General features: G+C 39.5%; 1 protein-coding gene across 3 annotated transcripts; it reads left to right on the forward strand.

Moving 5' to 3' along the window:
* The first annotated feature begins 2,195 nt into the window (after positions 1-2,195).
* Positions 2,196-8,565, forward strand: LOC116130693. 3 transcript variants are annotated; one of them, XM_031416417.1, is made up of 5 exons: positions 2,196-3,403; positions 6,049-6,914; positions 7,020-7,578; positions 7,661-7,827; positions 7,906-8,565. In XM_031416417.1, the coding sequence occupies exons 1-3, from the start codon at positions 3,269-3,271 to the stop codon at positions 7,042-7,044; spliced, it is 1,026 nt and encodes a 341-aa protein (XP_031272277.1). In that variant the 5' UTR covers positions 2,196-3,268; the 3' UTR covers positions 7,045-7,578; positions 7,661-7,827; positions 7,906-8,565. The 3 variants fall into 3 exon arrangements, with proteins under 3 accessions (XP_031272277.1, XP_031272278.1, XP_031272279.1); XM_031416418.1 differs by having other exon boundaries at positions 7,912-8,565; XM_031416419.1 differs by having other exon boundaries at positions 7,922-8,565.
* Positions 8,566-10,199: the final 1,634 nt, after the last annotated feature.

Here is a 10,199-nt window from a genome sequence, read left to right on the forward strand (position 1 = left end):
ATCCCAATGCACACCAACAAACGGTTAAAACAAAGCAAACTAACAAAATTTCAGTGACACACTAAATCAATCAACAGCCACCACCAACCAGAGGCCATAGCATAGCAAAAATCCAATAACCAAACGAAAACAAAGTGTCAAAAGATCACAACTAAATCCTTGGAAATATCCAAACAAAGAACAGCAGTGAACCAGTAAGAGATTACCCAATCCAGCGCGAAAATGTGCTGTACAAGTACCGACGAAACAGATGAAGAGAATTGGAGGAGACGTCAACGGTGGACACATTCTCACGCGCCAGCGCATGGTACTGTTCACCGAAGTTTCGGGTGGGGTGTAGAGCTCATGCGCGGGGATTCTGATGGCCGAAGCTTGGGGTTTTGCCGATCGGCTGCTTCTGAATCTCCTTAGGGTGGCGGTGTTGAACAAATCTCAACCTAAACAGGTGTTCTCAATTTGAAACCCAAACCCTAATTTCCCAATTTTGAAACCCAAACCCTAATTACCTTTTAAGGTTTTGATACCATGTAAATAAACGAACTAAAGATGAATATTTACACACACTTCTCATTCATAGCTTAAAAGGATACATATTTATATACACTTGTAGTGTTCTAAACTAGGTAGGTGATAAATCTCTATTAGGATACAAGTGATCCCAATAATCCAGGATTTTAATGTGATCCCTATAATCTAGGAAGTTATATACATCTGTAACAAAATGCAACTCCAATATTCTCACGATTGAGTGCTGAGATTGCGTCAAGATTGTTGTCGATCTGATCCCTTTTCAAATATCTGGGATCTGGAGTTATCTGTGAGCTGGTTGAACAACTGTAAAGATTAGTCACAACTAGCTTGTACTAGGTCAAGCTACAACTCGACGAGCCTATGTTGGGTTGGACAATCACTTGAATCGAGCAAATTTCGGATCTAGCTATAACCTCGCAATTCTCCAAGATTGACGAAAAAATCACACACAACAGCTTGAAATGAATTTGATGAGTTAAATTTTTTACATGATTTCTATTCAAATGAATACTTATGGCCTTATTATAAGTAGACTTGACATCATTTCTATCATATTATCATTATGTTTAACTTCTTCTTTTTTGGTGATTGGGGATGTACTCCTTTGATGGGTGCCGCAATGGCCCTATTTGAAATATAAATTATATAATAAAATAAAATATGATTGAACTCGTACGAAATAGTTTATACCACAAACCCTAAATTCACAATATTAATTATATTGAAATATTAAAATTAAAACATAAAAACAATCAACAACAAAGTATTTCCTTATTAACTGTTTATAAATATTTATTAAATTATTTTTTAATTAACCAACTTAACATATTCAAAATATAAATATAATCAACTTGTTGAACTCTGTAGAAGGTAGAAAAAAAAATGAAATTAAAAAATTAAAAANTCCAAGGCCGACTACTCTCTCTTTAAACCTTGTAAATATTCATTCCATTGTTACTCTAATGTGATTGGTCAATAAAAGTTAGATATAAAGGTCATTTGGCATAAATTTTTCATATAAGGGCGTTTTGGTCATTTCCACCACAACATAAAGATAAGTACTCATTTAATGCCATTTGACTTCTTTAAAACACTTAACCATTAAGCAATTCTATTAGATAAATGACTAATTTACCCTTGGTGCACTTTTATGGACACTTAAATCATATGGTTTTATATGAAAAGACCATTATACCCTTGGTTACCGTTTATGCCATTTAACCTTATCAATTAACTTTATGACCATTCTACCCTTATTTCTCTTCAATGACCTCACCCTTTACACTTTATAATGGCCACATCTCGAAATACATGTAAATTGACCATTTTACCATTCCATTCAAAAAAGAAAATTACTTGAAAAGATAAATTTCATACCTTAGGGCATCAGAATAATATCGTGGGGTTTACAATATTGTATTATTGACTTATTGTGATGTGAAATTATGAATCATTAAATTAAAAATTAGAAATTGATAGTGAAACTGTGAAAGTTCAATTGATTAGCATGCTGACATCGGTCAGACTGGTCCAATCGTAAAGATCGGGAACCGGGCCTTTAGCCGAGTCGACTCCCGACCAATTATCAGAACATTGGTTTTAACATTCATATCTGACAAGATCAATCAAATTGTCCCTTTTTTTTTTTTTAAGTCACACGGCAAATAAAAAAGTCACACAAGTTTTTATTTTAAACTTTTACTCACTCCAATGGCTTTTTTTTTCTTCCAAAAACCCTTCTCCCTCATCTTTTCCAATTGCCCAATTTCGTTCATTTCTCAACGGATCAGATTTAGTTTTTGCCAAATTCTGTTCATTTCTGAGCGGATTAGATTTCTATTTCGGTAACTAGAATTTTAATTATGTTAATTTCATGGGTTCCTATTTTTTGTTATTGTGATTTGATAATTGAAATATTGTAACGAAGATGGTGGAGGCGTAGAGTTTTGATTGCGACTTTGATGGACGTGGGGAGTTTTGATTGTGGATGATGGAGGTGAGGGGGCTTGTTGTGGTTGTTAAGTTGGCTTCTCTATCATCTTTTCCAATCGTCCAATTTCGTTCATTTCTCAGTAGATCAGATTTCCATTTCGGTAATTGGAATTTTAATTATGTTAATTTCATGGGTTTCTAGTTTTTTGTTATTGTGAGTTGAAAATTGAAAGATTGTAGCAAAGATGGTGGAGACGAAGAGTTTTGATTGCGACTTTGATAGAGGCGGGGAGTTTTGATTGCGGATGATGGAGGTGAGGGGGCTTGCTGCGGTTGTTAAGTTGGCTTCTCCCTCATCTTTTCCAATCGCCCAATTTCGTTCATTTCTCTGCACAACCAATTTCGTTCATTTCTTAGTGGATTAGATTTTGTTTTCACCCAATTTCGTTAATTTCTCAGCGGATTAGAATTCCATTTCGGTAATTGGAATTTTAATAATGTTAATTTCATGGGTTTCTATTTTTTGTTATTGTGAGTTGATAATTGAAAGATTGTAACGAAGATGGTGGAGGCGAAGAGTTTTGATTGTGACTTTGATGGAGGTGGGGGGTTTTGATTGTGGATGATAGAGGTGAGGGGACTTGTTGTGGTTGTTAACTTGGAGGGGGAGGGGTTTATGGCATGGAGCTGGGGGGTTTTGCTGTGACTGCTATGTTGGAAGGGGTGAGTTTGGTGGCAATTCAAAGTCGCATTGTTGATATTTGGCAAGAGAGTGAGAGTGAAAGGGAGAGAGAGGAGCGTGGCGATGGAGCTAAGCGGGTTAGATTCAGATGGCAAACAGTTCAAGAACACAGAAGAAATGTGGAGAGAACAAATTGGCCAAGAAGGCGAGCCCCACAAGAAGACTCAGTGGTACCGCGAAGGCGTTACATATTGGGAAGTAAGTCGTTTTCATTTTTTTTTTTTTTAATTTAATTTAATTGTTCCTTTTAATTTTTTCTTTCTTGTTGTATCAATTTGTCAAAATCAGCTAATTGAAAGTTCTGTGTTCTGGGTTATGAGAAAAGGGTGTGGAGAAATTAGTTGATGGCGTTTTGGGTGGCTTGGGAAAGGTTAATGATGATGATATAAAGGGCAATGAAGCTTTTTTAGAGATGATATGAACTCCACTATCAATTGCGATGAAACCCGATAACAATGGAGGAAATTTAACTCCCAGGCCATCCCAAGTTTGCATTTAACAAAATGGCCTTGAAACTGTTTTTTTATTTTTTTTAATTTAGAGAAGATGACGTGGAATAGTTAGGATTAATTAAACACGTAAATGGGGTTAAAATGAAAAGATTAAAACGTTTAATTTAGAGAAGATGACGTGGCATAATAATTAATGAAAGTTTTTAAAATTTGAAATTTGAAAAAGAGCCTCACCCATTCAAATCGTTGAATCGAAACCGATTTAGGCAAAAATCGATTCTTCAAACCGTAAACGCATTCTGCGCAATTTTCGGCGATAACAGTTTCTCATTCATGCAAATTTTCAACCGTAAACGCATTCTGCGTAATTTCCGGCGATAACAGTCCACAATCCTACAAATTTTCAAACCCGAATTCAATCCTAAAGCTTCTTCCTTTCTTAAAACAATGGCTGACATTCACAATGACGAAGAAAACCTAACGCCTCTTCGAATCGTAGAGTCCGGCGACGCAAGCAGTTTAATGGCTGCTCTGGTGGATGTTTCGATCAGTGAAAGTGTTCCAGCAGCGGAGATGACGGTGGCACAACAAGAGAGAGAACAGGAGCAAAACGGTTTTGGCGAGGAAGAGGAGGCCGGCCAAAATTCAGGCGAGGAAGAGGAGTCCCGCGAAAGTTCAGACGAGAAGGAGGAGGCCGCCGAAGAAAAGGTATCGGTACTGTCGCTTAAGCGATGTAAGATCGCTTAAGCGATAATGTCCAAAGCATACTGAACATCTGATAAGAACTAAGATTGCTTAAGTGATCCTTTGTATCGCTTAAGAGATTGATGGCTTTTACTCTTAGTCGCTTAAGCAATTTAGGATCGCTTAAGAGTAAAAGCAATGAATCGCTTAAGCAATATAAATGATCGCTTAAGCGATCTTAGATCTGGCAGATGTTGATTCTGCCTCGTAGAAGATCTCTTAAGCTATCTGTAATCGCTTAAGAGTAAAAGAGTTGAATCGCTTAAACGATACAAAGTATTGCTTAAGCGATCTTAGACTGGCAGATGATTCTGCCTCGTAGAAGATCTCTTAAGCGATCTGTATAAGCGACCCAGAGTAAAAGTGATTCATCCCTTTTACTGTGGGTCGCTTAAGCGATTATAGATCGCTTAGCAGTAAAAGCGATGAATCGCTTAAGCAATACGCGATCTAAGATCGAGGCAGAATCATCTGCCCATCGCTTAAGCGATTCTTCCGGAGTGTATTTTGTTTATATTTGATTTGGTTAAATTTTTTTGGTGATATTCTGTTTATATCGATTATGCAGATTTTCCGAAGCATAAACTTTAGAGAGTACGGGTTGGAGTGTGTAAGTGATACGGTATCGTACTTCCCTGTGCGGGTGACAGTAAGGTCAAGTTGGGATGTTTTAACGAGAATAATGGGGATTTTACGGACACTGAGGAATGGTGAAAGGAGATTCAAAGAGACTTGTTTCAATCAATTTTGGGATATGGACAGAAAATGGAAAAAGACATTCTGGGGGTCGGGAGTGCATTATATGCTGCTGCACTTAATAAAAAGCAAAAAAAATTATGAAATGTGGTTCGTGGTGGATGGAAAGCCACTACGTTTCGGGATGATAGAATATGCGTTGGTGACTGGCTTAAGATGTGGGGAATTGCCAGGTGAGGTTGAGGCAAAAGGAATGAAGGACAGTCCGGCAGCCAAAAGATTGGCTAACAAGGTTTTGGCGGGGAACACGTCTATTAAGGCACAGGAGTTAGAGGAAAGGTTAATAAATGATGAGTTTAACGATTCGGAGACATTCAAACTGTGCTTGGTTTTGTTCTTACATTCAATCCTAATGGCTGGTGACTCAACAAAAGCCATTGATATTGATTGGGTGATGTTTGTAAGCAACTAGAATTTCTTTAATGCTTATCCGTGGGGACAACTATCATTTAAGCAAACCATGGAGTCCCTGCAAGCAAAAGAGTTGGTGTCAAAGCACTCCCAATGGATGAAGAAGGGTAGAATGGCCACGTACAATTTGTTTGGCTTTCCGTGGGCAATGCAGGTAAATATTAATAGCTTTTTGTTATATTTTTTTTAATATATGTGTTTGAATTATGATATGGACTGTTTTTTTACAATGTTGGCTTGGATGTATGAGGCCATCCCTGTCCTGGCTAAGGTAGGTGGGAGGATTAGGTCTTCTTCGGTTGTGCAACAGATATTTCCTAGGATGTTGCGGTGGTAGGACCAGAAGTGTACCCATTGGGATTATGAGCAAATAGAGATTGAAATTCAATCAGCTTGGGTAAGATTAAAGGATTAAGCTTTTGAATATGCATTTGCTTTAAAATGTCGCTTAAATCTAATTGATTTTGTTTCTTATTACAGGGGGTTGTCCGTCCCTTCCTCACCGCTACTGGGGGTGAAGCGCAACAGGACTATGTCACATCTTTCCGAGCATTGGAGGATGAAATGGATGAAGGGATAGACCGCCTGATGCGGGAGCTACAAGGGGTCACACATGTGAGGGCAGTTGCAGGGCTACTGCTTGAGAATGTGGTTGACGCCGAGGAGGATGAAACAGGAATCGGCGGGAGGGAGGAGGAGGGGAGGGAGGAACAGGTTCGTATGCCTCAACAAACGGGTACAACAAGTACCGCTTTGCCGAGGTGTGCGGGTCGGGAGAGTGAGGTGGTTGACCTCATTAACAGTTTGTTTGATAGTTTTACAACAGCTGTTTATGGCAGGTTTGATAGGATGAAAGAGCAGTTGAAAAGGGTGGAAGAGAAAGTGGATAAGGTGGGAGAAAAAGTTGTTAGGGTGGAGGAGGAAGTTGGTGGAGTATTAAAGGCGGTTGAAGTGCAACCTGGGCTGAGAAGAGAGAGCCGAAAGAGCAGGTTTGTGAAATCGCCTTACACCGTACTAACACGTGGAATTAAGAGGAAAACAAAGAAACAAAGTGAGGAAGAAGCCAAAAATGAGGAGGTTAAGGGGGTTGCTGGAGGCAGTAGGGTAGTTATAATGGAGGAGGTTGAGGCGGGAGGCGAAGGAAGCGGGGATGTAGAAATGGAGGAAGGGGGAGGAAGCGGGCAAGCAAAAATGGAGTCCACTGTTGATTTGTATAGGCCAATAGAGGAGGAAAAGAAAAAACCCTTCTATGTCTATTACAATGAATCCGGAAGTGATGCCCTTGTAAAGCCTAAGACCAGGGATTATTCTCGGGAATGGTTTGGAGAGATTTTGACGATGGGCAGGTGGCTTCACGACTCGGTCAATTATTTTCGCTTAATTTTCCTTATTTTTGCTTATCTTTTCCATGAGGTATTGTATACTTATCATGTTGTTTTTATTTGATGCAGCTCATCGATGAGGTATTGGCACTGATGAGGCTGCGACAAACCAGCAATGGTGATCTACTGTATCCCGATTGTGCCATCACCGATATGGCCTTTGGCCAAACGCTGGTATCGACATATCGCAATTTATTGAAAAAGACCATTGGTGCATCTGTAGCAAAAGGAGCCAAATGAAAATGATCGAGCATAGAAGACTTGGACTGCGTCCCTAATGATTTTAGGTTTGATGACAGGATGATGCAGTATATAATGGGGGATAAGCCTAAATATGGCCACAGTTGGGCAAAGGTTAAGAGCGTCTACTGCATCATCCTGGTCAAGGAAATGTACTAGATAGCAGTTGTGGCGCTCTTAGAGGAGAGGTTGCTGAAGATCCTTGACTACAACCCAACAATTTGTCGAGACAGACAGTTGGAGGCCTAGTTGGAGACATTGTCCGTGTTGTTCTCGCGGCTGTTACGCGACTGTTACGCGACAGCGGGATGTTTGACCACCTCAGTGATGAAGCATTGACGGGAAAGTGGCCACTCAAGCGCGTTCCTGTCCTAACAAATGAATCAAGGTAAATTTTGTATAAAACTAACTTACATAATACAATTGTGAAATAAGTTGATTCTAATGCTAATGTGCTATTCCTATTGCAGTGCTGATTGTGAGGCATATGCCCTGAAATTTATTCAGTTCGACATGACCAACACCCCGATGGACGGATTGAATGATGAAACAATGACCATTTTTCGGGAGCGCTAGGCTGTTGAGTGCTTCCATGGGGAAATGGATCCGTTTTGAGTTACCATAACCCAATCAAAAGGTTTGGAACTTGGACTTTGAATTTTGTAGTTTATGTGATGTTCATGTTTATACTTGGGTTGTGGTGCTGATGTTGTAGGTTTAGGGTTATACAGAGCTTTACCGAAATATACGGACTCAGTGAACTTCTCAATCTTGCACTCCATAACTTGGGTTCGTGACGAGAGAAAATTTTCCAGGTTGCTGGCAAACAATGAGAGGGAACTTTTGAAACTGGCTTGGCCTGTCAGAGTAGGCTGCCCGCAAGGCATCTGCAATCAAGGCTAGTGGCCAGGAGGCGGCATCTGCAATCAAGGTTGGTGTCCAGGAGGAGGCATCTTCTGCAATCAAGGTTGGTGGCTAGGAGGAGGCATCTTCTGCAATCAAGGCTGCTGGCAAGACATGGTACCAAACAATGATCTCAGACAGTTATTAAACCGAATTTGAAAGCTTCTTAAAGTGGCGGCATCTGCAAGCAAGGCTGCTGGCAAGGCATGGTACCAATCAATGATCTCTGACTGTGATTATACCGAACTTGAAAGCTTCTCAAAGTGGCTGAGGATTTATTCTGTTTTGGTACTATTATGAATGATTTTAAGTTTAAACTTTCAATTCATTGATGCCTCTTACATTTTGATTTGTGATGGATTAGATTGATATAAATGACTTCATTTTGCTGCTTATTCTTTTCGGATTTGGGAGGGAAATGATTCTGCCTCGGAATGTATCACAATCACAGTTATTTCAAAATTACCTTTATAAAGACAGATCATTACATAATTCAGGAGAAATGTAGGATTCTTCTCTTTTTCTCAAGATCGATTAAGCGATATATGAGCGACCACATATATCTCTTAAGCGACCCACATTTTTCCCCAAATGATCGCCTAAGAGATCTTAACTGGCTTAAGCGACCAAGTTTGAAAAAGAAGAATCGCTTAAGAGATACAATGGATCGCTTAAGCGATTCTTCATTTGGGCAGATAAGTCGGAAGTGATCGCTTAAGCGATCAAAGATCGATTAAGCGACCATGATTAAAATTCTGCCCACTAAGAGATCGCTTAAGCGATCCAAGATCGATTAAGCGACCAAGAGTTAAAGCGATTTATCGCTTAAGCGATCCAAGTGGATTGCTTAAGAGATCATAGATCTTGGCAGATTTGATTCTGCTCAATATGAGATCGCTTAAGCGACCAAGAGTAAAAGCGAAGAATCGCTTAAGTGATCACGGAGGATCGCTTAAGTGATCCTAGATATGGGCAGATTTGATTCTACCTCGGAAGAGATCGCTTAAGAGATCTTAAATCGCTTAAGCGACCAAGAGTAAAAGCGATTCATCTCTTAAACGATCCTAGAGGATTGCTTAAGAGATCCTAGATCTGGGCAGATTTGATTTTGTCTCAGAAGAGATCGCTTAAGCGATCTTAAATCCCGTAAGCGACCAAGAGTCACCGGGATGTGTGACAACGGCCTACAAATGTCCCGTCGGTGGTAATTCACCGATGTGGCTTTTTTCCACTAGATCGATGCTGGATCTCACCGGAAAAGGCCACATGTGGCCGTCCAAAGGAAAGGCCACATGTGGCCGTCCAAAGGAAAGGCCACAATGACGGCCACATCTGGCCTTAAAATACTAGATCCACGGCCAGATCTGCTATAGATCTGGTCTTTTTGGGCAACATCTGTGGTCGATGTGATCAGTGTGTGTCGTAACGTACTTTTCTAGCTGGATGCCGGCGTCGATATGGCCTTTTCCGACGGTGATATTTCGGTGGGTGGGGGTGTATTTCTTAAATTTTAAAATTACTCCTCGGGGTATTTGATTATTAATAAACTTAAGGGGCCTAAAAGTAATTAAAAATATAAGCTAATATTTCTAAATAATTAAACTAACAAACATTTTTGAAATATGGATACAAATATTTAACCAAATGCACCCTTTATGTTATGAAGAATGAAGGATAAGATTTGTTTACTATTTATGATATCGCGTACACCCTAAAGGCATTTTATTGCTTGAAGTTTTAACATCTTTATGTTCCGAGAAAAGAAGAACCATATTTGTTCCGAGAACTTGCATGGTTACCTAGTTCTCTTGAACCCTATATATTTAATATAGAAGGCCACATTCTACACCATATATGTTTGATATAGATGTAAAAGAACTAAATGTTTAATTAAAATATAATAACGGTCATATTCCACTGAACGAATCGTACACCTCAACCCTAAAGCCATTTTATTGAAGCCAGCTCTAACTCTGCAAAACCATCTGCACAAGCAAAAACCGTCTTCTTCTTTATCCATATCTCAACCCTAAAGCCATTTTATTGCTCGAACTCTTAACATCTTTGGTTTGACGATTCGATCAGTGAATCATGACCGTTATTAGA

This window comes from Pistacia vera, unplaced genomic scaffold (assembly GCF_008641045.1).
Source record: "Pistacia vera cultivar Batoury unplaced genomic scaffold, PisVer_v2 Contig223, whole genome shotgun sequence".
In the NCBI taxonomy this organism is placed as follows: Eukaryota; Viridiplantae; Streptophyta; class Magnoliopsida; order Sapindales; family Anacardiaceae; genus Pistacia; species Pistacia vera.

Excerpts from the sequence above, each read along its gene's own strand:
- LOC116130693 (XM_031416417.1), top strand. The coding sequence starts at position 3,269 with ATGGAGCTAAGCGGGTTAGATTCAGATGGCAAACAGTTCAAGAACACA. Across the intron at positions 3,404-6,048 it reads AAGGCGTTACATATTGGGAA|GGGGTTGTCCGTCCCTTCCT; the intron begins GTAAGTCGTTTT and ends TTCTTATTACAG. Across the intron at positions 6,915-7,019 it reads GAGATTTTGACGATGGGCAG|CTCATCGATGAGGTATTGGC; the intron begins GTGGCTTCACGA and ends TATTTGATGCAG.